Source organism: Aulonocara sp. 'chitande type north' Nkhata Bay, linkage group LG10 (genome assembly GCF_057382095.1).
Source record: "Aulonocara sp. 'chitande type north' Nkhata Bay isolate Kocher_YH1m ecotype deep benthic linkage group LG10, A_spYH_male_GT1.1, whole genome shotgun sequence".
Taxonomy (NCBI): Eukaryota; Metazoa; Chordata; class Actinopteri; order Cichliformes; family Cichlidae; genus Aulonocara; species Aulonocara sp. 'chitande type north' Nkhata Bay.
The window spans coordinates 17,455,775-17,481,926 of NC_141353.1; the positions used below are offsets into that span (position 1 = coordinate 17,455,775).

Genomic DNA, 26,152 nt, shown 5'->3' on the forward strand with positions numbered 1-26,152 from the left:
ATTAAGGATTTTAGCTGATTATATTCCGCTTTAACTAAGTTAAAAGGCACAAAAGCTGCAGGTTGTACCAGCATTCCCATTGAACATCTATTTCACCTTTCTCAATATGACTTCACGGTCTTCTTTGGCTCTCGGAGGAGGCGGACGCATCTTTCCCACCCTCCCTCCCTTATCTTCCCTGCTCCTGCTTCTATGTGTTTGTCTAGTCTTGTCTAACTCTAACCCTCAAAGAGTTTCTCAGTCTTGTTCTCTAAAACCTAAAGATTTGATCAACTGGTCCCGTAACGGAATTGACACCCTGCTGGGCTTGGGAGAGCCCGATTGTCCTGCAGAGACGTTTGCTGCCAGATACTCGATGGTCGGTTGCGTCGTGTGTCTGGCGACACTCTCGATGCAGGACATTGAACGACATCTACCAATCTGGAACCACGATAACAGAGTTCGGGCTGATTGGAGCTGGCTTGGACCTTATCGAAGAACAAGAAGCGGCTACAGCTGTTCAAAATCCTATAAGGCTGGCTGACATGATAGACAATTGGCAGGGCTGTGAGTACTCAGACTGTGTTTTGAACGAAGTATGGAAAAGATCTTGGAGAAGAACAACGGGAATTGAGATAATTGGTGACCAGTGATGGACATTAGACCAACTGTAAAAATTGGATGCAGTTGTTCCACTAAACCCAAACATTCACCATCTTCACTCATGCGGCCCCCCTGGCGCCAGCTGAAGGCCTGCAAAAGGTTGAAGCTGACTGGAACAACAAATTCTTCCCATGATAACAGGACTGTTATCAGAACTCTTTGTACCTCCTTCAAGGCCACCTTGGTCCGCTGGAGACTGTTGACCTTTGCTTAACCGGGCGTGGTGACACTTTCTCTCAGCTGAACACGGGATACACACACACACACACACGCACTAAACATGTACACAGATACTGATACGCCCTCACTCCCCCGAATCCAACGCTTCCTCCCATGCTTACCTTCCATCCGATGTGGACACTGGATCAGCTGGAGGCGCAATCGAAGACTGCAGCGGTCCCAGATCAGCTGTACACACTAGAATACTCTCCCATGCGGCTTGTCTGTGTTTTATTGTGTTATGGTGTGTTGATATCTGTGCATTCCTGTATTATCCTTTTGTGCTACACATTTCGATGTTTTTTTTTTCCCTTGCTACCTAGCCTGACCTGTGTCCCCAATGTGATGTTTGTGCATTGTATGTACGGTCGGCAAGGTCTGTCATCTCAGTTGTGGGCAACAGCAACTGACAAATAAAGGCTATCTCATCTCTCATCATCGTCACATTCGAACATGGGATGATGTGAAATTGCTGGAGGTCTGTGAGCTGCCTCATGTTGCTTTTTAAACTCCTATTAAGCTGCTGATTTCCACAACTCTTTTGAAACTGAGAAATGCCGCTAATTAGAGTTTATCCTGTTACATGACACCTTTGTCGCTGCGTTTGTAACTGTGAATGGCTGCAGAGTTTGAGAGAACAAAGGCCTAATGGGATGCCTCTTCTGACCTGGTGAGGTCTGCAGCCTTTTATATTTGACGGGTTGTTACTGAAAACCTGCGCAGCAGCACGAGGGAAATATGGGATGGTGACTCAATCAGGGCATTGCTGCAGAAATGGTACATTTAATGCGTTACCATTAAGCACCTTCTAACAGAACTATAATTATGGGGTGTGTGTGTGTTTTTTTTTTTAATGTATTGGTTACCACCACACTCACGGATCTGATCATCAACCTGTTGCATTAAATGGTCTCTAGCTGAACATTTACATCACGGAGCTCTAAACATCTTGAGCTTAAAATTCAATAAGCAGGCCTTTTAGGTCCTGAGGATCCAAACACTGCAATAAAAAGCAGAAGAAAAACAAAAAAATATATAAACTTACTGCTATCATAAATTAGCTTAAAATGCTGTGAATACAAATCAACATGCACAATAAATTTTCATGACTTTCATTTGTGTTTGACAGAATTATTTCCAAGTAGGCAAGCTGCCGATAAATAAGTAAAGGTAGGCAGATATTCAGGAAAGCTGCTCAAAGGGTTAACACACTCCTGACCTGAATGCTTTTTCCAAATTAAATCTGAATCTTGTCACTGTGACCCCCTTTTATTTTGTTGATTCATCTGTTACTACCTACGCTGAACACAATATGGCCCATCAACAATGCTTTCACCAGCCATTAGGACAACAAAGGCAGAGCTGCCAGTGCCTCTCCCGTGAAACGGCATCCTTTGTTTATGATCTTTGCAACCCTAGTCTTTTTTTTTTTTGCTCACTCCTTTCATCTTTTCTTCGCTTCTCTTTGTCCAGCTCTCTACACTCATTTGCCATCTTCTCCCAGTTTTTTTTCCTTCAATTATCCCCCCCCCCTCCCCCAAATCCCCCCTAATGCTTCCTAACACCCAATCTTCCTCTCCTTTTCTTCTTTACCCTCTCTCCATTTCTTGTTTTGTATGCAAGCCCCAAGGGAGAGAAATGGGTGAAAAGCACTCTCTCTGCACCACTGTCACAAAAGACTGGTGAGTCATCTCCACTTATGTTCCTGTCTCCCTCCTCCCACAAACACACAGACACACACACATAAGTGAGAGTGCTGGCATACAAGAAGCAAAATTGAGAGATACAAGTATGCATACAGGCACACACACACACACACACACACACACACACACACAGGAAATACACTCACATTACCTGCCGTGCATTTACAGGAAGACGCGCACAGACACACACACATAAGTGAGAGTGCTGGCATACAAGAAGCAAAATTGAGAGATACAAGTATGCATACAGGCACACACACACACACACACACACACACACACACACACACACACACACACACACACACACACACACACACACACACACTTTACAAAAAGGCCTGAAATTAAAACCCAAGTCACATAGTGTAGTTAATAAGGGTGGTTGGAAATGGCTTTCACCCATGTGTGCTGCTTTTTATACCTTACCGGATTACTTTGAATTTCTAAAAGGAGAATTCATGTCAAATGAAGACGCCAGCCCACAGAATCTGAAAGCTAAAAAGACAGAGGCTCATGCAAGAGATACTCCAGGACCGGGGGACACAAAATTAAATATGGATAAAAATGGATAAAATTGAAGGCAAACATGTGTAGGAGAAATTCCAAGATTTAGTATAATGTGGTTTTGGTCTACCTGTGGTTTATGAACCACAGATGAAATTCTCTTCCTCCATCTGCTGGTGGACTGAGTGCTTTACAATGCAGTCATGGTGCTGCTGTGTGAAAATACTCTATTACCAGAATGAATCCTTCTTAATTACTCATGAATGACCAGAGTGGCTGCTTTCAAATGGCATGGGAAAATGTTTCTGTCTGAAATGTGATATTATAGAAGTACAGTACTGTGCAAAATTCTTGAGCCACACTTCAGTTTTCTTTATATTTTGCTAGGAAAATAGGAAATAGGTACGACAGTTTGTAGAAAACACCGTTTGTACAATTCTAATGAGCTTTAACGCCAGTATTTGGCATGACCACCTTTATTCTTCAACGCAACCTGAACTCTCTTTTAATTTAAGGAATGTCATGGTCCTGGGTCGTGCGACCCAGTGTTTTGTGTTTTAGCCTATTTTGATGTTTATTCTTTGTTTAGGGTCACTAAGGCAGTCCAGCCATTTGTACATATTACCCGTGTATTAAGTCTCCCTTGCCCTTCGTGTGTTTATGTCTGCGTGTCTTATATTGTCAAGTCCATGCTGTCGGTTATGTCATCTCCCCTGTACTACGTCTCCCCGGTTCATGTGTCTTGTCTAATCTCCATGTTTCCTGTTTTACTTTGAAAGTCTATATTCACGGTCAGTGTATTCAGTTTCACTCCTTCTGTCCTGTCGTTAAGTTCATGTGTGTCAGCTGTGTTCCCATGTGTGGCCACTTCCCCTGATCATCCCTCATGTGTATTTAGTCTCTGTGTTTTTTACAGTCTGTCTCGCGTCGTCTGTGTTACCACCTCCTGTGTTCTGTACCTCCAGCCATAGTCTTTCCTTAGTTTTGTCCAGTTTAGGTTTTCTGTTGAGTACTACACGTATGCTGCCCTCATTCTGTTTTTGTTCTTTTCATCAGCCATAATAAAAGGCTCGTTTTGGTTGGAATCCACTCCTGCATCCTCGTTTGTGTTCGCACCTGGGTCCACCACACACCTTTCCGCACGGTCTGCCTCCGCAGACCTTGACAAGGAATAGTACTCCAAGGCTTCTTGAGGATATTCACAGATCTTCTTTGGATGTTGCTTGTCTTTTTCTCTATTAAGATGATCCCACACTGCTTAAATAATGATAAGGTCTTGGCTCTGGGGAGGCCAATCCTTGAGTTCGGCTGTATGCTTTTACTGCATTGGCAGTGTGTTTGGGATCACCGAAAAATGAATGGTGTTTCATGGTGGATCCGCATCTGACGAAACCAAAAATTCCGCCTTTGGATTCATCACTCAATAAGTCCTGTTACCACAGATTTTTGATCCAATTCTTGTGGAATTTGGTTTTATTCCTTAATAATGTCTTCTTGAAAGCCATCCTTCCACTGTGGCCATTTCTGATAAAGCTTCATTGAACAGTAGATGGATCAACTGAAGGGTCAGATGCATCTCTCAGATCCTCTGTCAGGTATGTCTCACAGAGGATCTGAATTTTTTAGCATTTCTTAAGCACATGTCTTCCAGATACTGTTCATCTGTAGACAGTATATTAGGCTGACCACCTATTTTGATTAGCCCTGCCACAGACTGGCGACCTGTCTAGAGTGTACCCCGCCTCCCGCCCTAAGACAACTGGGATAGGCTCCAGCCGCCCTCCGACAGTGACAAAGATAAGCAGAAGAGAATAGATGGATGGGGACTTTGTCCAGTTTCCTCAAAATTGTTTAGGATACACTGCACTCCATCCTGAGATGTGTCATGTTTTCAGCTAATAGCTCTTCTCTCACCTTGTGGGTGCAGATATACTATTTTATGTCTGTCAAACATATCTTTGACATTTTTCATAGATTCAAACAAATGTCTATATTTTTGCAACAGGCATCCAGTGACAAAGTGCCTATAGATATTATTTAAAATTGGTTATATGCTAAATTGTCTGGTTCGTCCCTTGAGTTAAATTCCATTTTTATGCTTGAATGATTCATAGGTCAGTGTTCAGAGACAGGCAATGTCCAAGGGAAAGCTCTGAAATACTTTCAGAAAGCCTGGAGAACTATTGGTCAAGACCACTTTAAAAAGTCTGGCTCCTTGGAAATAAAATATATAAAAAATGAGCAGTTGCTTGAGACTTTTGCACAGTACTGTATAACAGGCTATCATAGGGAAGGAACCCAAGTGGATTACAAGTACCTTGCTCAGTAGAAAGTAAGGTAGGGAATGACCTGTTCATCTCCCAATGATGTTTCCCACTCACCTGCACCATCTTTCTACACGTTCACCAGGTCTCAGTCTAATTAGCCACACGCCAATCTGAAACCTGAATATGTGAATATTTAACCTGATATTTCATCAGCCGTCAACTGTCAAATCTGAGAAGCATAGTGAATAATTTATCAAAGCAGAAATCATACAGACGGACAAAGATCAAATAGCAGCTAATTTATTCATTGATAGTGACCTTGTGTTTGAAAATAAACTTATTTTGTGTTGTTTACTCGTGGGGAATAGTGGAATTACAATATGATGATGATGTTGGGGCAAAGCCGACTCCAACACTCAGAGAATCACCTGATCATGCTTTACAGAAACCTGCTTGTGAGCTATTCAGACACATCAAATATTGAAAGCCTGGAGTTTCCGTTTCACACACAGTGAGGGAGGGATGAGAGCAGTGAGAGAGCAGGCAGACAGAGCGGTGGAAGAGAGGGAAAAGCTAAAACAAATAAATAAATAAAATAGACCAAGTGGGATTAAGAAGAAAAACCCAGCAGTCACCCTGGGAGGGTCACACGTGAGGTGGGATGGAGGGAGAGAATGAGGAAAAGGGCCAGAGCATCGAAAGGTAAGGCGAGGGGAGAATGAATGTTTACGACTAATCAGGTCGCCCTGACTGTAACAATAGAGGCTGATCCCTTGTAAGGCAGCTGGTGACTGATTGGCTGATAACCTTGTAGTCAGGCGGTTAGGAGGGCATGTTTTTTAATTCTTCTGTCTCTCTTTCAAACTTCAGTGGGATAACTTTTACTCAGGCCGAAACAGTGACTCAGAGTTGTGGCAAGGACAGCGATGAGTCACAAAGCCTCCAGGAACCAGATGAGGAAGACCAGACTGATGGAGGACACTATGATGGAGATGGAGAGCCAAGCCAGGTCAGATGAGACAAAACCACATAAATGAAATATAATATAAACAAAACCTCTATCGATCACAGTCAGTGCAACTCATATGAAACAGCAAATGAGCATTTAGCGTGTCATTTTGTTTGTGTGCTTGATAAAGGGTGCAGACGATCAGTGCAGCGGTGCAGAAGTGTTACCAGACAGCACCCTGGTAGCCACAGACACCCAGGACGATACTGGGTGCCTCCCATCGTCCTCCCTGCAGACAGAAGAAGAGTTGTCCCCCATTTCTGTGTTATCTCATCCCTCTAACACACAGAGTAGGTCACACTCACAGCTGACAGATGCATGGGGCCAGCAGGGTGCATTTATTGAAAGCACTTGCTTGTGTGAGACTATTTAAATGTAAATGGGTTAGAGCCAATGCTGCTTAAGTGCTTTTCTTTGCCATTTGTGTTTTTATAGATCACCCACCTGAACCCTGCTGGTACTGCTTGAGGTCTCTTGACTCGGAGTATCGCCCTGAAACTACAAAACAGGTTTTTAAATTCATGACAAAATATATTTTCCATTAGAGGGAGTGTTGAGAAAATGCTTCATGCATTCCCCATTCATTTAGTTTTCTCTAATGTAACACACACATATAAAATAATAGAGGATTTGTTATTGCTGTGCATTTTTTTGTGTAATTTTTAAAGACTCGAATTAAATTTAAGCCTGAAGTCACTGTGCACAGCTCTTTTCTCTACTGTAATGCAGACCTCTGCTTTTCTTGAACAGCAGGACGACTCTGATTCGTCACCGCTGCCCTCTAGTGGTCAAAAAGTGAGCTACCAAACAGACCCTCGGCCACACTTTGGTGTAGCTTGGTCGTCCCACTCGCCGTGTCACCCACTGTGGGGAAGCGAGGGGCCCTGCAGGGGACAGAGAAACCAGGAAGTGCACTATCAGACACACACCTGTCCACACTGCCATCTGGACTTGCCCCCTGACACACTACGCTGGCATGAGGTTTGGCTAAGCTAAGCCCACGTAGACATAAATAGATCATCACTAAAGATACCGCAGTTTATGTCACTCTGCTTTCTTTCTGTCTGCACAGGCAAAGTGTCTGCTGTTTGAAGATCTGAGGAAGTCAAACAAATAGATGAAGAAAACGTTTCTTTTTTGTTATTAAAAATAGTGTCTGCTGTCTAAATTAGAATATTCTCAGGAAGCCTTTAGCGTGTTAGTGTTGTGCAGTATCTGCTTGTGCTATTAAATATCTATCTATTTATTACACTTAAGCTTTGTCATCACTATTCCTCACTTATTATTATATTATTATTTTTACTCAATGTTGAACTTCTGTGACTTTAACTGAGCAAGGTGAAGTCATCCTCTTCCTTTTCCTGGTCTACATCCCTATGTTAAAAATGACCATGTGCACGTTAGCATATGCTACTTCCGGTGCGGAAACTCCTGTGGGGAGCTTTGTTTCCGGTGTCCTATTCACGCCCTGTTTACGGTCCAAAACAAGTTAAGCAAATGAATGAATCAAGCGGCGATTTACATTTCTATAGATGTCTTGGGCATTTACCCAATATATCTGTAAATGATGTTCATCGACTTGTCGATATTTTTTCCCTGTGCCTCAGAACAAAAGAGAAAAGGGATTCAAATGTTATATTTCTCAGCTGTCCCTCGTTTATCGCGGGTGTTATGTTGTAAAAATAACCAGCGATAGGTGAAATCAAGTAGCCAATTGTATTTTTTGACGGTGCAAAACGTTTGGTGGACATCGTGGACATACAGTACTGCACTTCAGAGTCACACTGCTAGCAATCGTCACGGAGGAGATCTTCTGCAGTGGCAGGACACAATGTGACGTAAAAAAACGTGCAAACTTGCACTAAAAAAATCTGTGAAACAGCGAGGTGAAAGGTGAACCACGTTATTAGCGAGGGACCACTGTAATTTTGAAGGTAAGTCACAGCATACCCTTCGTAAATACTAATGTATAGAAACTCTTACCATTCATTTTTTGTGTGGCTTTTTTCACGGTTTGTTAACATGCTGTGTAGGTGTGTACTTGACTAGCTGATATCGACATAACGGGAAAGATCTGGTTTGACTATTCTTCACCTGTAGTTTGAATGCTGAACATTTGCCTGTTTAAGTCATAAGACCAGTCACTATACAGAGATGTGCTTCTGAATGTGGACGATGTGTCTTCTGCTGCAGTAATGCGGTTCTGCTTGTGTTGAGCGATGTAAACAACTGATCGATCTAAACTCTTTAAACTTCAAAATTGATCATTAGATTTTTTATGACACAACAGTGGTGAGTGTTCCCACCTTCTGCTCTTTGTAACTTAACGCGATCTTTCCGTTTTCGAGTTTTGGACATGATTTTGGAGTATATCTTCGCAGTAGCGATTGACCGCAAAGTAAAGCTACCGGAAATGTACAACCCCACGTCCGGTCTCAAACCAGGAAGTTAGCATTTTCTCGTGCACAGGGTCAATTAAGATTTTTTAGATCTTTTAATTGTATTTTTTCAATAAATAATGTTAGAAATGGACTAAATGGCGCAAATATGCACTCACATTCTTATTTTATTTTAAGAAATTTTTTTTAACTTAAGATCTTTAGGCAGAACATTCTTATTGGATATTCATCAGGGGCATTATCATATACATGTCTTGTCTGTTGGATACACTGACAATAAATTCACCATTAGCACTGGACAGGTTTATACGTGACTTAATGAGTTAATAAGTGTTTATAAGTAGGGTATATCTCAGTATGTTCTGTCTTTCCACTTCTCTATTTTTTAAATTTCATCTTTACTACAAATCCCCTTTTGTTTATTTCCCCTAATTCCTTTTTTTCTTTGATTTATCACACTCATTTGAGGTTTTTGACCTCATGCAGTCCAATCTGATGTCAAGGGAGCCTAAAAAGTAAAACTGATCAATAACAACCCATAAAAAAGTTTCAAAAACAGCTCAAAATCCCCCCTATTGTGAAAAAATAACATAGTTTCCGTTTTTCCACATTCAGTTTATCTGCTGTCATGTAAATGTTAAATCATAAGAAAAAACTGCACTGGCTCAGCTCTTCAACTTCCATCTTAGCTTTACTCCCTTGTCTTTGTGAACTGCTGTCACAATGTGACCTATTGGCTTGTTTTTTGGTGCAAAGTCCATCTTTTATGCAATTTTATCTTAGTTTACTTTACAAACCAAGACACTAAAGAGAAGCTATCTGTGTCAGTCAGCCTGTGACATGGTCCGGTGTGAAATTCAGGCAGATAAGGGAGTACCCGAAGAAAACCCAAGCAAACAGACTCAAACAGACTCAAGGAGGGGCAGCCATCTGACTGGTTGGTGGGTGAGGAGAGAAAACACAGACTTAGAAAGAGAGGATATAAAGTTTAATGGCATGCTGCAGTGTATGGAACGCCAGGACTGCCATAATGAATTAATTAAATACACCATTAAATAATTAATTAAATGTGGCAATAATTAATTAAAATTGGAATTAATTAATTAAATAAATAGTTATAACACATGTAATTAATTAATTATTGCCACATTTAATTAATTATTTAATGGTGTATTTAATTCATTCATTATGGCAGTCCTGGCGTTCCATAGCAGTGGTATATACATGTGGGGAGTGAAAAGAGGCCATATACTAATGTTAAAATGAAAATGAGTCAATTACTATTCATTATAACGTGATTAGTTACAATTTATAAACCCTTCATAAAAGCAGCCTGTTTTAAAGGGAGTGAATGGAATGTCTTGAACAGAAAACTGAGCTGGTTCCTTGTGATGTCACAATATTCTGTGCCAAATTCCTCTAGAATCTCATTGGCTGTTGGACTCCTTGTGGCTGTAGGTAGTCTCCCTGTCATTCCTTACATATTGATGTAACATTTTTCAATGTTTTCTTTAAACTACAGTGGGATTAGCCTGTGTCCCACACATCTACTTTCACTGAAGTCCACTGTGAGAGTACAAGCTGCAGAAACCTTGTGATCCAAATATTAAAACATGGAAAACCTAGAGGAGAGCATTGGGGAAGAAGAGAATTATGGCATTGATCAGGAATACAGTGATCCAGAGACAGGAGAATATTTCACTGATGACAGCTGTGACTGCATCTTAGACAGGAAAATCACGTGGCTGTCACTTCCTCGTCTGTGCTTGGAGCGTGTATTCAGTTTTCTGCCAGACTGGGATCGCAAAACAGCAGCTCTTGTTTGTCGTCAGTGGCACAACGTCATGCGCTCACCTTCTCTCTGGCGCCACCGCCGTTTTCACTTCAGTGGTCGGATTTCCAAATTCAGGAAGCCAGATTACTCCTCTACCATTGCCTATGTGAGCCACCTGGGCGCCTACTTGGAGAGGTTGGAGGTGACTGTGTGTCCTCCAAGGAAAACCCAGGCAGCCCTGAGACTGAAGGGAGCGATCACTCAACTGTTTTCTGAGCTCATCAGGTAAAAGAGGCCTGTCTGAACCAACTCGTGGTTTTACACAAATTAGGGCCCCACTCTGTTACCCTGTGCAATATAAGTAAAAACTCACACTGCAACCTTATTATCATTGCGACCTCCACAGGGTGAGGGCCCCACTGCGCTCGCTAGCCGTCATGAACCTGGAGTTGGACAGAAGCGCTTGGACTTCAAGCCTCAGAGCCTCAGTGGTGGGCTGCCTGATTTCATTCCTCCAGAGAGGCAGCTCAAAACTCAACTCCATTTGTCTGAGCGGGATGCGAAACTGCATCCATCAGGTGACTACAGCACACATCCTAAGATAATGTTTCAGCAGCTATATATCACCACCCAACTTCCAGCTCTTCACTACAGTGCTAGAGTTATTTAAAACACAGAACAGATCTCATCAGCTGAGAACTGGAGCCGAAGTATTGTGTGTGTCAATTAATCAGTCTTCATATGGAATAGTAACTTAAATTTTGGTGAAAAGTTACTAAAAGATGTTCAAATTCAGCGACATAAGACTACATTACTGAACTGAATTGAAGCTAAGTAGTTTAATATTCTAATTTAAATCAAATATCTTCTTTGTGATGCTTGATTCTTCCCTTAATGTTTTATAATAAATGCCACAATTTTAGTTACCAGTTTGCAGGTCTCCATATAAAGCTGCAGTAAGTTTGTGTTTAAAGCCTCTCCTGCCAGACAACCACAAGCTAGAAATGTTGACTTTTGGGTTCACATCAATCACAAACTCCTAAATATCAAGCCCAGTGGAGCTGTAACACTCCTTATTACTTCATAAATGGATTTCTGATAGTTTAAAGTCTAAGACCTCTCACTGGGCAATGTTTGCTTTCTAGGCTAGATTGATTATTATACTGATTGTGGTCTTCTTAATCTTTATATGGTTTCTGAACCTTTAACTTCAAGGGTTTGGAGCTGCTTTCTGCCTTATTACATTATGAGACGCGCTTCTACCCCCGGTGCTATATTTCCTCTTTGGATTTGGAAGCATTCTTTTCTGGTTCGGTGAACGTCTACCTCAACTCCAGCGTGCCCGACAACCTGAGCCAGTTGCAGTGTCTCACCGATCTGAGGCTGAGTTACTCCTGTTTGTCAGATGAGCTTCTAATGGCACTCCAGCAAAGACACGGAGGAGGGAGGCGAAAGTCCAGCAGAGATGGCAATACCCTGCAAACATTTTTACTGCACTGCTGTCTTAAAGAACCACATCAACAGGTAAGCATGAAACGAACCTTTCAAGTGGCCTTATTTTATTATTGTGTGGGGATGTGTGAATGATGTAGCTGTGATCCCCAACAAAAACTGGATTCACTGCTTCTGTGGTTGGACACAATGTAATGGCAGATGTATAGATCCTGGGTAGGAAGACAGGGTTTAAAATACCCCCACAGGTCTAATTTCCATCTCCGCTTCTTTTTGTCTGTCAAGCTGATTTGTGGAAGCTCATGGGCAACTTTGGCATCAAGCTGCCCAGACCTCAAAGTCAAGATTTCAGTGAACCAAGTTGTTAACAATGATCGCCTCGCCAGGATGCTGCTGCCCGAGATTCCCCTGAGTGAATACTGCATGTCTGCTTTCTACTCGCCCAACGAAGACTGGAGTCCCAAGCCTCTCCTCAGCGACATACTGCCTCAGTACAGACACACCATTCAGGTCAGGGTGCTGAGCAGGCAGCATTACAGAGTTCAGAGTGTAGATATGATATGTTAAAATGAATGCCTGCTCATTACAATCAGCACATTACTGTATGCTATATATATTACATCAGCCCATTTGAATTTGATCTGCAGAGGCTCTGAAGTTGAAATTAACAGACGTTCTCTCAACTTATGTCCACAAGCTTGGTTAGTCACAAGCAATGTCATTACATCTGCAACCAGGAATAACATTGCCTATTGGTCATTGTTTATGGCATTTATTGTGGATTATTGATGGGATTGTTACTAGATTTTTAAACAATCCCCAAGAAGGTTCAAATCCACTGGCTGGCTGGTGCCTTTCTTTGCGAAATCATTTAATGTGATACAACACATGAGTACTGTGTAAATGATGCTTCAAGAAGAGGGAACTGAAGGGCATGTGGCCTCGTCCCACAAACTTTACAAGAGATTGGCTGAGACAGTCTTTAGTAACACACTATGTTTAAAGAACTAAGCGTTGAATTAAAGAACAGCAGTTGCCTGATGGAGAACTGGCTTAACATGAACCTAGTTACTGAATCAAAATCATTATCCTGCAGCATCTAAACCTGGACTTCGGTGCAAACAACTTCGGTGAATCTTTGGATGAGGAGCTGTTGGAGCTGGTTAAAGTGTGTGAGCGTCTGGTGGAGCTGAGCATCTGCGCATTCTTGGAAATCCGAACTGTTGCGAGGCTGCTAGACATGAGTTTAACTCAAAGCTCCCTCAAAGAGATCCACGTAAGACGAAACAGCAATGTCAACCTGACTGCACACACAATAAAGATACACACACCCTCACAATAATGCTTTTAAACATTTTATCTTGCAGGTAAGAATCTGCAGCTTTAATGAAGCTGCTGGAGAGGAGGAAGAAGCACTGGAGGAAATGCTGTCTTCCTACCTTCATCTTCCTCCTGATCTGTGTTTTTCTGCCATAATTTACCCGTTTGAATAACACTTTCACGGGGATTTGTCGACCAGCAAAGGACAAACAAAAAAACAAATAAATGAGTGAAGCATAAAAAGCATCTTTTTTGAAAATAATCAAACCAAAAGAGTAATAACTGGCCATTTTTATGTGGATTGCCCGCCCACTAGCTGTCTCTCACTCGCTCTCTCTGTCTCTTGCCTGTTTTTCTCTGGGGTGGTGTGAGTGGCAGTGGGGGGTGTGCATGGAAACACTGACCTAGTTTCTCAGCGAAGGGTGATGAGGGAAGCAGAGTGTGCACGTGTGTGCATGCATGCATATGTGTGTGTGGGAGAGCTCTATTTAAGGGAACAGGAGGCAACAGCAACATACCAAACTCTTGCTTACACAGCTCACGCCTAACTGCACATGAAGTCAAGTGTATTGTGGGCTTTCAGTCATATTCGTTTAATTTTTTTCTGTTATTATCATTATCTGTGCCACTACACCTCACCTCATTATTATTACGTATAGAGCTCGTACATAAAAAAGGATGTGGGCTAATGTAACATTTATCTAAATGCTGGGGTATTTTAATTTGGTTACTTGAAACATCAAGCACCATATCTGTATTTATCTGTACAGTAATGTTAATTCACCCCTCTTTCAGATTCTTATATTATATTCAATAATTTATTCAGTAAAGGCTTATAGTCGGATGATATAAATTTATCTCCGCACATCAGGCAAACATCATCCTTCACCTGATTGGTCGCCAAAAGCCTCCGCCCCCTGTAGATCACGTGACCAAATAATGACATTAGGCAGCGCGGCGGATCAGCCGATGGTATGTCCAATCACCTGACCGCTGTTTGAATATTGATGCTCTGCCTGCCGCCACATTGCTACGCCTTTCCCATGCTGCTGCTGTTGTTGTTGTCTGATATTGTTTGAGTGGGACCGTCGTAAAATCGAGAAAGAAAAATGTCCTCGCTGCTTAAGCCATTTTCGGTGTGTGAGGGGCCTTGCGAGAGCTGCGGTGTGAGGAGAGGATGCCAGAGCTCGGCTCCGGATCGGCAGCCTCCATCCCAGCGTCCGGCGGCGGGCCTGGGCGCTGTGCCGGCACACCAGCGGTCGTACGCGGCGAGGAGGAGCCTTGCGGCTGCCGCGATCGGAGGGAGGAAAATAACACATCCCGGAAAGGCCATCCTCGCAGGTTGATTTTACGACCTATTCAGCCGGCAGATCCCCACCCCTGCTCTCATAGCCGCTTAGTGCTTGCCACACACAACCAGCGCAGACTAATCTCAATCTGTCGCCCATTAAGGCTGACCATGCAGAACTGGGTCAAAGCTGCAGTGATGCTACTGCATGATGTAGCTGCACGTTAGTGTTAGTCTTTAATGCACCTCTGAGGTAATCTAAAAATGATGTAAGGGATGCTGAAGGGATTGTGCTGCAGAACCATCTCATCTTTTTGTTTTTTTCTTTCATGCGGAAGTAGAAAATGCTGGCAAGGTCTCTTTCCCCCCTTTGCTGCCCTAAGAACATTCAAGAAGAGTTGTGCACAGTGAGCGATTCTCCCTCTCCCCTTGTCTCCTCATTCAGGTGGCATCGCAGGAGGAATCGAGATCTGTATCACCTTCCCTACAGAGTATGTCAAGACCCAGCTGCAGCTAGATGCAAGAGTAAACCCGCCGCGATACAGAGGGATTGGTAGGTCACTGGGACATACATGTGAAGTTGGTCTTGTGCTGGTCTACTCACTCGTGGGCATGCTGTGTACTTACAGGTGACTGCGTGAAGCTGACTGTGCAAGACCATGGGCTCAGGGGGTTGTATAGAGGTCTCAGCTCCCTGCTGTATGGCTCAATACCCAAGTCTGCAGTCAGGTGAAGATGCATGTATCATATAGAGTAGTTTAATATAAAGATTATGTGAGAACCCCCCCACACACACACACACACACGCACACACTCGAAACAATTCAAAAGGAACAAAAGAAGCGTGGCTGTGATAGGGAAGCACTTGGGCCTCTTGCATCCTTTTGTTTTGCAGAATCACAGATGAGCTGGGTTGCAAACTTGAAACTGATGAAGCAGCCGACTGATGTTGAATCAGTGACACAGCATTTCTTAGTACTTAGCTAACCAGCATCTATGTTTTTCAAACTGGGCTTTTAAACATGAAAAGAGACCATAAAGAAAAAGCAGCAGTGTACACTCACTCTAGATAACGTTTTTGTCCTGTCTCCCCCCTCACCCCCAACCAATAGCAGCAGATGACTGCCTCTCTCTAATCCTGGTTCTGCCGGATGTTTATTCCTGTTAAAAGAAAGTTTTTCCTTCCCACTGTCACCAAAGTGGTTGCTCACAGGGATCACCTGATAGTTGGGCTTTTCTCTGTAACTGTAGGGTCTTTACCTTACAATAATAAATGCCTTGAGGCAGCTGTTGTTGTGATTTGGCACTGTATAAATGGAATGGAATTGAACTGAATAGATAAATTGCATTTCAAACCAGCCGCTTTATTTGTTTTGATAACTTTTGCCAGTATTGCTCTGGTGGTGACCCGGTCAAGCAACCAATCTTTCTTACAGGTTTGGCATGTTTGAAATGCTCAGCAATCCAATGCGAGATGCGACAGGGCGGCTAGACAACACACGGAGCCTCTTGTGTGGTTTGGGCGCCGGAATAACAGAGGCAATAATAGTGGTCTGCCCCATGGAGACGCTCAAGGTTCGTTGGAGGAGCGTGTGTGTGACTACACGGGTCTGTCGTGTCATCAGTGAGTAAACTGGTCTTATGAAATCTTGCAGGTGAAGCTGATCCACGACCAGTGCTCCCTCCGGCCTCGCTACAGAGGCTTCTTTCACGGAGTCAGCGAAATTATCAGAGAGCAAGGTAAGAGAGGGAAATCTAAAGCAGCCGAGTGGTTGTAACTACAGATGTGCACGTGTGCTTGCGTTTCACAATGAGTCAAACTGTTTTAACCCGTTCAGGCGTGAGGGGGACGTATCAAGGCCTAACGGCAACCGTGCTTAAACAAGGAACGAATCAGGCCATCCGATTTTATGTCATGAACGCACTTCGCAATTGGTACAAAGGTGAGAAAGTGTGCTTTGCTCCAATATCATGCAAGCGTACTGCCTGTTAGAGCAGTCACAGTTGACTGATGGGCTTCCCTCCCCATGGGTTGGACATTAATGCATGTTTGGATTTGACCTCTAAGGGGATGATTCCAGGAAAGAAATGCACCCAATCGTCACAGCCATGTTTGGAGCAACAGCGGGAGCGGCTAGCGTTTTTGGAAATACACCTCTGGATGTCGTTAAGACCAGGATGCAGGTAGGGAAGCATAAGTTCTAATGAATTTCTTGCTGTCGTCTGGTTATCTTTTTGGAAACCATTGTTTTACTGGTTTGTAGGGTTTGGAGGCTCACCGCTACAAAAACACAATGGACTGTGCCTTCCAGATCTTGAAACAAGAAGGACCGCAAGCGTCAGTAACTGATATCCTCCTTTTCTAGCTTGTCTTCGTGTTTGTTTTTTTAAAATCTTACATCTAACCTCATCTCGCCTTGTTGTCGTCCTCCTGCAGGTTTTATAAAGGGACAGTTCCCAGGCTTGGCCGCGTGTGCTTGGATGTGGCCATAGTCTTCGTCATCTATGAGGAGGTGGTCAAACTGCTTAACAACGTGTGGAAGACCCAGTAGTCGGGAGAGGTGGGGGGAGCACAGACCAGTGCCTCATGCTATGCACAACTGAACACCTCTAATCTCGTTCTTGATCAATTTGATGGCCACGAGCAGATGACATGTCGTCTCGGCCAGTCTCCACACTGTTACACATTCTAAATAAATTAAAAGACTCTAAACAAAGTGACTGAAAAGGAAAAGCAGAGACGTTAGTTGCACCAAATAGTTCAATGTCAGACTAACAGGAGATGATTTGATTTTGAAGGGCGAGACGAGGGGAGGACGTGTTCGGTGCACCTGACCTAACTTGTAAGCTCTGTTTTGTAAATCTCATCATCACAAACATGATATAACAAATGGAAACGTTTTGACTCAAAGGTCCAAATTTAGAAGGGGAACAAAAGGGAAGAAAACACATGACCACTGTTTTAGCTTTTGATGGCTGTTGTGACCTTACATGTTGTAGAGTGAACACTTTGTAACGAAACCATTAATGTGTCTTTTGACTCACTGAGTACTTACTATACTGAGCAGAGAACGACAGAGAGGGCGATGCTTTAACACATCTGTGCAGTGTTTCAACACATCATAGCGTTGCCGTTGCTTACCCTGCTGTGCTTGTGGCATCATCGCACTGTAACATTCACAGGATATCTTTTCTGTGTCTCTATGATGAACTCTGAGATGAACATTTTACAGCCGCTGCTGTGTACAAAGTATTGCTGCATGTATGTTACTGTGGCATCAGTCTAACACACTGACAGTGGCTCGCAGGCTGCTCAAGGCTACACAAACTGGTCTGGAGCCTGTGCCTCTCCAGCGGATCATTTCAGGGTCTCAACCTGTCAGAAGTGATGATTAATCTAGTGATGTAGGAAGCAAATCTGCATGTAGCGCAGTCTTTACACGGGGATTTGGTGAGCTTTTGGTTGCTAATCTGGTAAGATTCTTAAAGCTTTGAATTCTCTACAGCAGCACATGAAGGCTTCATTTGGGAATATTTGATCCGTATTGCTTTATTCTGACCCTCAGTCTGAACCATTTAAGCAAATGCAGGCGTGAAGCATGGGGGGAAGAAAGGTTGTGCCAAGCTGAAAATAAGCCATATTACTTTAATAATCTTCAATCTTCAGCTGTTCTGCTTATGGATTCACTCATCAAAAGGACTAATTGGACATTAAGCAATTTTAAGATTCTTTAACTGAAGGTCAAGCATCTCAAAAGCTAAAGATTGCTAAAATTGCTAATTAGCTCCTCTAATTTACTTCAGTACTACAAGTTTTCAAAATATTGGCACAATTTATAATTTTTAATCTGCAACATGTAGTAAACATTTTTTTTTTCCTCCATATCACATCTACAGCGCCTGAAACTTCCACAGTACCATGTCAGAAGCTCAATCAATGGGGGAGGCTCAGATTTGATTGACCTGGTGGCACCACAGAAGCCTTTGTCCTCTTTGCCAAACTGCTTCAGCAGGATCTCTAGCATAACGTCCTCAATAGCAGAAAATCTTTAAACCATGAGCAGCAAAATATTGTTTGTTTAGGTCTCTACCACCGTTTTCACTTATTAATGCACTTTTTTTTTTTTTTTTAAACTGTTTGGACTTTGTGTTTAAGGTTTACTGCTTTTCATACGTAGGGGAAACAGCATTTGAGATTTGGCAGTCACTGTTGATCCCTGCTGGGCACATTAAAGGTTTGGTGTTTTTGTTGAAAACCATCAATGCTCATGTATGATGCATATAACCAGATATTACTAATAAACTTGTGATTATTATGAGTGAGTGAGTTTGATTACTCTGGTCTACCAAAAAAAAAAAAAAAAAAAAAAAAAGAAACGTTTGCTACTGGGAACTTCAGACCAGATCTTCGTCTACTTATTTTAAATAATTACAGAAAGCTTGTCCAATTTATGTTTCGACAGTTCAAAATAGCACAATATCTGGGTTTCAATTTCCCACTAAAGATGCTTTGATCCATTTGTTTTGAAAACAAACCACAAGATGATACCAGAGTCGTGTTTAAGCAGATTTCTGCTGATTTAGCTCAAAATAATATGAGGTCAGAGTGCTAAAACATGTTTGAGGCACTTGCTTTTCCGTTTGTACTGCACATCAATCTCACTTTGCAAGAACCAACAGCAGTTACCAATCATGCTCAGGATTAAAAATTTCCCTGATATCAGCTTCCATCACTGTTATATCTTGATGAAATCTTTCCCCGTGCTGATCACAGAGATTTGGTGGAAAAGTGGAGAATGTAAAAAGTGCCCCTTCAGTAAACTGGCACTCATTAGCTGATAAGCTTTCAGGATGTTATCCACCAGCTCAGTATAAACCTCTGCTCAGTGATTGCCAAGAAAATTCTGGAAAACCTGCTGCTGATTCAGTTGGCTTTAGTTTCCTTTTGAACTCATCCTCAAACATTTATTCACAGATTTCAGGACCAACAAAAAACACCTTCCTTAAATTTGGCCTCACTTGAGAATAAACATTTCTTAAATGCCAAAAAGAATCACTGCTTCTGTCCGGTCATCATTGTCGTCCAATACTTCAATGTGCCACACAAAAATGGTTTTCAGATGTGGAGCTGGCACGTGTTAAAGTTCAGGTGAAAGAATCCAAGCAGCAAAATGCTTGTTAACCAGGTTAACATCCTTCACTGCTGAATCCCAACAATATCCAACTGTTTATATTTTTATCAACAGTCATAATGTAAACAGTGAGTCACTGCACAGTAGTTTGAATAAGTTCAAGTTCCAGCAAACAACCAACAGCCTAATTACATCAGAGGACAGTTTGAAGTGGCTTTAAAACCTGACAAGGTTCTGTTGAAGGCACAAAACTGCTGCTTTCACTGATTAGTTAAAAATATTTATTTATACAGTAAGAACTGCCATTACATATTTCTGGAAATCTTGCTTTTATAAACAAATCCGATGATTGGTGGTGGAGTTCATACCTAACAGAGCTCAATACACTTCCCATTTAGGTAAATAATGAATATATTTCACATGCTGGTTTCCACCAGTGCTTTTATAATAAACGATCACTTAAAGTGGATGAACACTTTAAGCTGATTCTTGAGTGTGATCAGGAAACTAATATAAACATGCTGATTTATACTTACATTCCTGTAACAAAAATGGTCAACCTGGCATTTCCAGTGCAGGCTGTGACTCAAACAGAGTTGGTGACACTTGGCTTCACCACAGAGGCAGAAAAATCAGCAGATTGCAGCTTTGCTGACAGGAGATTAAAGGCTGAAGGAGCACGGCGAGCACCATCTGCATTTACATCACAGAGGAAGGCTTCACTGCCCCCACCCGATACTCACAGTTTATCTAGTGAGGCCTAAGGTGACAAAGTAGCAAACATGGTCCTGAAAATATGCAGTTCCTTGCTCCAAAATAGGAAACCATAAACATGTGTCAGGATCGGTTTCAATAGATGCACAACCTTGTTTGGCTTTTAACCACATGTGCATGGCAACCGAGTATGTTTCTGAAGCCATGTCAGAGCGCCTGATCTAAAATTGAATTGTATACCAAGATGAGACGATAATAGGAGAAGGTATACTACACCTTACAATCTACTTGCAATAAATTTAAGAGGCAGATGATTTTACATTCTGGTTCATCTGATTGCTTTTAAGCTCTTGCACTGTTAATATTCCCACATGGGCATTTGTATTGTGACTGCATTTGCATTCTCTGACACTCCCACTAGTGACAGATACTTATGAAGTCAAATGGGTAATTAGATAAAGTCTAGCTGCCCTTGTTCCAGCTGTCAGCTGTTTGGAAGGAAATGATGTGACAATCCTTTGTCAAAGTCCAGAAATAGAAGAGAACTGTGGTTATCTTCTCCATCTAAAGAAAGAAAGAAAAAAAAACGCAAGGTAGATGTTTTAGGTGTGCGGAAATGCTGAAACTCTGATAAACAGATGGATGGATGGACAGGTTGACTGGAATCATACTCACATTCTGAGACACTTGTCTTTTCCGCCACTGGCCACTCTCTGCCCATCAGGACTCCAGTCCACAGCGTAAACCTGCACGGATAAGACTTAAGGTAATTCAGGAACAGTAATCAGCATTTAGAAGGAAGTATTTATATCAAATTTCCTTCCCCCACCTCATCAGCATGACCTGGCAGGTCCATGTTGAGCTTCCCACTCTTAATATCCCACACTTTAAGCGTGCTGTCGCTGCTGCCGCTGACCAGCAGCCTGCTGTCTGCTGACCATGCTATTTGATACACTGATGCCACATGGCCACGCAGGGACATTAAGTACCTGTGGGCAAAAGGACACAACCAGGTAGAGTCATAATCTCTACGATGTACATCTTTGGCTGTACAGCACCATCGCCTGGACAAAAGTTGTATTACTTGCAAATTAATTTATTATTCCTTGTGATGGTGATTCTCTTACTTTCCAGTGCGTCCGTCCCAGATTTTAACAGACTTATCGAAGGAGGCAGAAGCAAGAAGCCTGGTGTCTGGGGAGAAGAGCACTTCATTGACCAGAGCGCTGTGGCCCGTCATCCTGGCCAAAGGCTTTTTGTCTTGTGCAGGATTCCACAAGAACAAAGTGAAATCATCTGAGCCGGAAACCAAGCGCTCTGGAGCTGAGCCCTGCAGCAGAAGATAAAGGTCAGGGCGCTAAAACAGGGAGGAAGGACATGTGACTTTTTACAAATCTCAACAAAGGGTACCTACCCTGACTTTATTATATCTCTCTAAGGCTTTCTCCTTCAGCTCTTCCACTGGAGAGAAGAAGAAAAACTTGTTATATGAAAACAACCCCCTTTAACTTTGTGAGACCAGAAAGGTGACCGAACACACAGCAGCCATGCTAGCTGTATCTGTGCTGCCAAAACACTCTAATATCACACATTTTTTGCTACTAAAAAAACCTGTCTAAATGGTAAAATGTCAGACCGTGTGGTGCATATGTGACACTTTGTTTTCTGGAGTCAAACCTATTAAAAAGTAAATGCTAAAAAACCCCCAAAACAAAACAAAAACAAACAAAAACTCACCATACATGGCAATGATCAGTTACTAAAAATCAGAATGTTAAAGAACATGCAAGTGTTTTGGGTCTTACATGATCCAGTGAGATCCTGAGGGTTGACAGTGGCATTTGCGGGTTCAAAAGCTCCTGTACGCAGGACATGGTCAGTGCTGAGAGCCAGGGTGTTGACCCAGTGGGCGTGGCCCTGCAGAGTCCTGCATTGGACACCCTGCATCAAAGAGATTAAACTAAACACACGTTTCATCCAAACACTTCACGGATTTCTCTTTGCTCTTATCCTCATCCTCTCTGTGGCCATTAAGATTTTAGTGTCTCAGCCACACATGAACATGCTGTTAATAAGTCTAATCATAAAACCTTTCAACTAACCTGCACAAGGGCTCTCTAAGAGCAACAATTTTTTTATGTTAACAGTATGTATATACTTGAAATTTAATAACCAGCCATTTTGTTAGGTACACATGCTCAACTGCATGTTACCACAAATATCTCATCAACTTCACAGCAGAAGCTCAATGGGTTTAGGCATTTAGATGTGAAGTCATGGCCAGAACGACCTGCTGAAGTTAAAAACAAACATCATAAAGGGGAAGAAAGGTGAGTTTGAAGGTGGTCGTTGGCGCCAAATGAGCTGATATAAGTATTTCAGAAACTGCAGATCTGCTGGGATTTTCCCCACACAGCTGGCAGCAGCAGCTCTCTGGGTGAAAATGCCTTTCTGATGCCATAACATTTGTCTATATTAGCATTATTAGCCTACATTCTTTATGCACAAGGAACAAAAAACAAACAAAAGAAAAACAATAACTAAATAAAAACAGTGAACTGGATTACTCATGTTTCATGCACAAGAATACACACCAATATTGTTTAACATATTAATGAAAAAAAACAAACAACCCATACCATATCACTCTTATAACCCTTTAAAACCATATATTTCACACACAGACTTACATCTTTTGCTCTCCACACTTTGACAGTCCTGTCCTGGGACGAAGTGTACAGAAGTCCATCTCCTCCCCATTTCACGCATGTCACTGATTGAGTGTGCCCAGTCAGGATCTTCTCACATCGTCCCAACACTGTGTCCCAGATACGTATTGAGCCGTCCTTAGAGCTGCTGGCCAAGTACCGACACTCTGGATCACTGAAAGGGATAAGAATAAAGACAACTATAAGACCACAAAGTTTAAGTTAGTCCAACATGATAATCAAATTATAATCAATACCTGCACAGTTGCAATGTAGTGACTTCACATTTAAGGGAAACTAACTTCTTGTGTCTGTAACTTTAAGGCATTTCTGAAACCTTGTGTTTATTTGTTTGCCAAAACTACTCTGACAATTACAGCACATTTCCAACACAGTATTGTTTTTCCAACAGCCTAAAAAACAGACACTCTCTCCATCCTGCTGTTGAATAAGTAGTTTAGATATATCTGAACATATATTGGCTGCCTGACTCAAAGGATGTGCCTCTTCCTGAATAACTTAAGAGTCCAAGTCTGATCTACAATATCATTTGTATAACTGTAAATTACAAAATGCTTTTAAATTAAGTTTGGCTTCTTATGAAACAGAATTCATGTGTTACAGTTTCATTTCACAGTGCAATATTTCAGTGGAGTGTTTCTGTAATTGCTATGCAACTAACTGCCATCTCTATAAACACATTCATACAGATTATCAGGCAAGGGAAGAGATTTTTGGTAGCTCAAGTCGTTTTGCTTTTATTTGTAGTCCAGCTGTAGTTCACAAATCACAGGATTTATCTGCATGCAGATCCATGTGAAGCGCAAAAGACTATTTTTTCCCTAAAAAACTCAATTTTTAGAAAGGAGTAAAAGTACTGTACATTTTTTAAAGTTTCGTATATAAAATGGGTCTGAATGAGAGGTCTGCAGTCAAATAACAGAGAAATTCAGGGAAGTGAAAAATAGATCGAGTGCTCACAGATGAAGAGGTTCCCAGCAGAGCCAAGTGATCCATTTGGTGTGTCCTGTCAAAGTCCTCCCTATCTGCGCACCAGTCACTGGATCCCACAGACATATCTAGAGAAAGAGAAAAATAGAAAGGTTTAATGAATGCATCTTTGAAACCTAATTATGGATCACATGTGTTTGTTTTTGAAGCACACCTGACTGTTCTTGCATCCTGAAGCCAGCTTCTTTCCATCAGGTGACCAGGCGATGCTCAATACCCAGTGTGTGTGTCCTAAAATGAACAATGGTGTATTAAAGCAATCAGTCACTTGAAGTTCAATGATTATCAGATCATGCTGCCTTGTAGATGTTATTTTATACCCCTGGATGTGTGGTGGGGCGTCTCAGTTGTCAAGTCCCAGAAGCGCACCGTGGTGTCACCTGAACCACTGGCCAGATATCTGAAATAAAAACAGACAAATGGATCAATGTTTAAATCTAATTAGAGGTGTGATGTCACAACATAATTCCATTTTCATATACTGTTACACAACTCCAACCCAAAAGGTACAAGAGATTATGACAAACTGGCAGAGAAAAGCTGACATCTGTTCACTTTGTGTCAAAGGTACCCACTTGCCAGTGGGGCTGAAAGCGACTGAGATGACGGCCTCAGTGTGTCCCTGCAGTGTGCTGGTGCAGCGTGTCACAGCCCGAACCCTGAACAGAGCTTGAGGCTGGTACACCACAGGCAGAACTTGTTCAGTTTCAACCCCAAGAGCCTTAACGCATGTCCCCAGGCTGGACACCACCTCCATCTCCCCTTGCACAAAGAATGCCAGCGGGACTGGCTCCTCCTAGAGTGGATGACAGCAGGAAAAAAAAGAAAAGAAAAAGCATGTTTACTAGATATTCAATTCAAAATTGATATCATGACCATCATATTTGATTATTTCAATCTGGGCTATACATTTACACAAAACACTGTATACTTATGCTGTATAATTACCTTCTGAAGCAATGCATTGCAGACGAGCTGTAGTTTGTCTTGGGTAATGTCTAAAGGCACATCGAAAGGTGAACCCAGAATCTCCCCATTCTCGTCCTGAAACTGTATCAAAAGCCGCTCCACGTCCTCACTCGACATGTCTGCTTCAGGTCCACCTGTTAAGAGACCATATTTTAAAAATGTTTAACATTTCTACAAAAATACAATAACATTTCAGAAGAAATACCAAATGCAGATAGACAACGCGCAAACAATGTTTCAAAATGTGGAAGTCTTAGTGGTGCTGCATTACTAACATACACTGATATCGCTGTGCATCGCCCTAAACGTAGTTTAATTACAAAGCACTCCTCAGTTTTTCAGCTAGCTAAAGTCAACGAGACAATGTTTAACATCAGTTCATTCAAGCTAATTTAAACAAACGAAGCAACAGGGAGCATGTTGCAGAGCCATTTAAAAAAGTTATTACGAAAACTTCAACTGAATTGTCCTACCTGAATATTTGCTTTGGTTTACTGTTTTGCTAGCTGACTACAGTCTGTCAAGCTAACCGAGCTAGCTTGCCGTTAGCCAACAGTTTAACAATCTATATCCTTTCATAGCCGAGCCCAGGCCAGTACGATAACTGTAACTTGTTTGGACAACTGCGTCCGGGTTTATACGACATTACACTGTAAAATAACTGTGCTAAAGCCTTACCTTTAGAGCGGTAGCGGCGAGATAAAGATTCCCACGTGTGTACCACCACAGAGCCTTTAAATGAAAGATATGTAAAGAAGTCGTCGAAGATCACGTCAGTTAACGGGTTCACGCAATGAATTATGGGAAGTAGCCGTGCTACTTCCTTCTCCATAGACGGAGTCCAGTCATCTTTACTTTCATAACGTCTCTGTAAGATCGAGCTTTCTTAAATGTCCTATTTTATGAACTGGACAGGAAACTAATTTTCACAGGGGGGCATTTACTCAAATGTTCTCAAACTTTTTATTCCATATTTTATTCCATATTTATTTAGATATATAAAAAATGGATAGAAAAATATCCATATTTATTCAG

The 26,152-nt window shown here is 42.0% G+C and overlaps 4 protein-coding genes across 6 annotated transcripts; 3 read left to right on the forward strand and 1 right to left on the reverse strand.

The window, feature by feature from the left end:
• Window positions 1-5,862: 5,862 nt before the first annotated feature.
• On the forward strand, window positions 5,863-7,566 carry LOC147320637 (uncharacterized). Its single transcript, XM_086308757.1, has 6 exons — window positions 5,863-6,043; window positions 6,212-6,350; window positions 6,481-6,640; window positions 6,786-6,859; window positions 7,101-7,331; window positions 7,423-7,566. Exons 1-6 carry the CDS (start codon window positions 6,003-6,005, stop codon window positions 7,465-7,467), a joined length of 690 nt encoding a protein of 229 aa, XP_086164883.1. The 5' UTR covers window positions 5,863-6,002; the 3' UTR covers window positions 7,468-7,566.
• Window positions 7,567-7,689: 123 nt separating this feature from the next.
• Window positions 7,690-13,759, forward strand: LOC147320638 (F-box only protein 39-like). Its single transcript, XM_086308754.1, has 7 exons — window positions 7,690-8,284; window positions 10,272-10,808; window positions 10,930-11,101; window positions 11,739-12,047; window positions 12,261-12,485; window positions 13,072-13,251; window positions 13,343-13,759. Exons 2-7 carry the CDS (start codon window positions 10,363-10,365, stop codon window positions 13,466-13,468), a joined length of 1,458 nt encoding a protein of 485 aa, XP_086164880.1. The 5' UTR covers window positions 7,690-8,284; window positions 10,272-10,362; the 3' UTR covers window positions 13,469-13,759.
• A 474-nt stretch (window positions 13,760-14,233) lies between these two features.
• Window positions 14,234-18,902, forward strand: slc25a1a (solute carrier family 25 member 1a). Of its 2 annotated transcripts, XM_086308756.1 has the most exons (10): window positions 14,234-14,636; window positions 15,029-15,136; window positions 15,213-15,312; window positions 16,020-16,158; window positions 16,239-16,323; window positions 16,422-16,526; window positions 16,652-16,767; window positions 16,848-16,921; window positions 17,021-17,144; window positions 18,481-18,902. In XM_086308756.1, the coding sequence occupies exons 1-9, from the start codon at window positions 14,405-14,407 to the stop codon at window positions 17,133-17,135; spliced, it is 1,074 nt and encodes a 357-aa protein (XP_086164882.1). In that variant the 5' UTR covers window positions 14,234-14,404; the 3' UTR covers window positions 17,136-17,144; window positions 18,481-18,902. The 2 variants fall into 2 exon arrangements, with proteins under 2 accessions (XP_086164882.1, XP_086164881.1); XM_086308755.1 differs by having other exon boundaries at window positions 17,021-18,902.
• A 971-nt stretch (window positions 18,903-19,873) lies between these two features.
• Window positions 19,874-25,949, reverse strand: nle1 (notchless homolog 1 (Drosophila)). 2 transcript variants are annotated; one of them, XM_086308752.1, is made up of 13 exons: window positions 25,796-25,949; window positions 25,097-25,251; window positions 24,724-24,944; window positions 24,469-24,548; window positions 24,303-24,379; window positions 24,119-24,216; window positions 23,120-23,312; window positions 22,235-22,370; window positions 21,844-21,890; window positions 21,557-21,759; window positions 21,259-21,418; window positions 21,105-21,175; window positions 19,874-20,993 (listed from the first exon to the last, which is right to left on the reverse strand). In XM_086308752.1, the coding sequence occupies exons 1-13, from the start codon at window positions 25,947-25,949 to the stop codon at window positions 20,981-20,983; spliced, it is 1,608 nt and encodes a 535-aa protein (XP_086164878.1). In that variant the 3' UTR covers window positions 19,874-20,980. The 2 variants fall into 2 exon arrangements, with proteins under 2 accessions (XP_086164878.1, XP_086164879.1); XM_086308753.1 differs by lacking the exon at window positions 25,796-25,949 and adding an exon at window positions 25,591-25,723 and having other exon boundaries at window positions 19,875-20,993.
• Between the last annotated feature and the right edge of the window lie 203 nt (window positions 25,950-26,152).

Bases quoted from the DNA above. Each gene is read 5' to 3' on its own strand.
- LOC147320638 (XM_086308754.1), top strand. From the start codon at position 10,363: ATGGAAAACCTAGAGGAGAGCATTGGGGAAGAAGAGAATTATGGCATT. The intron at 11,102-11,738 runs GTGACTACAGCA...TTTAACTTCAAG, and splicing joins TGCGAAACTGCATCCATCAG to GGTTTGGAGCTGCTTTCTGC. The intron at 12,048-12,260 runs GTAAGCATGAAA...TTGTCTGTCAAG, and splicing joins TTAAAGAACCACATCAACAG to CTGATTTGTGGAAGCTCATG.
- LOC147320637 (XM_086308757.1), top strand. From the start codon at position 6,003: ATGGAGGGAGAGAATGAGGAAAAGGGCCAGAGCATCGAAAG. The intron at 6,860-7,100 runs GTTTTTAAATTC...TTTCTTGAACAG, and splicing joins GCCCTGAAACTACAAAACAG to CAGGACGACTCTGATTCGTC. The intron at 7,332-7,422 runs GTTTGGCTAAGC...CTGTCTGCACAG, and splicing joins ACACACTACGCTGGCATGAG to GCAAAGTGTCTGCTGTTTGA.
- slc25a1a (XM_086308755.1), top strand. From the start codon at position 14,405: ATGTCCTCGCTGCTTAAGCCATTTTCGGTGTGTGAGGGGCCTTGCGAG. The intron at 14,637-15,028 runs GTTGATTTTACG...CTCCTCATTCAG, and splicing joins CGGAAAGGCCATCCTCGCAG to GTGGCATCGCAGGAGGAATC. The intron at 15,313-16,019 runs GTGAAGATGCAT...TCTTTCTTACAG, and splicing joins ATACCCAAGTCTGCAGTCAG to GTTTGGCATGTTTGAAATGC.
- nle1 (XM_086308752.1), bottom strand. From the start codon at position 25,949: ATGGAGAAGGAAGTAGCACGGCTACTTCCCATAATTCATTGCGTGAAC. The intron at 24,217-24,302 runs GTGTGCTTCAAA...CTCTTTCTCTAG, and splicing joins CAGGATGCAAGAACAGTCAG to ATATGTCTGTGGGATCCAGT. The intron at 21,176-21,258 runs GTGGGGGAAGGA...TTATCCGTGCAG, and splicing joins TGCCAGGTCATGCTGATGAG to GTTTACGCTGTGGACTGGAG.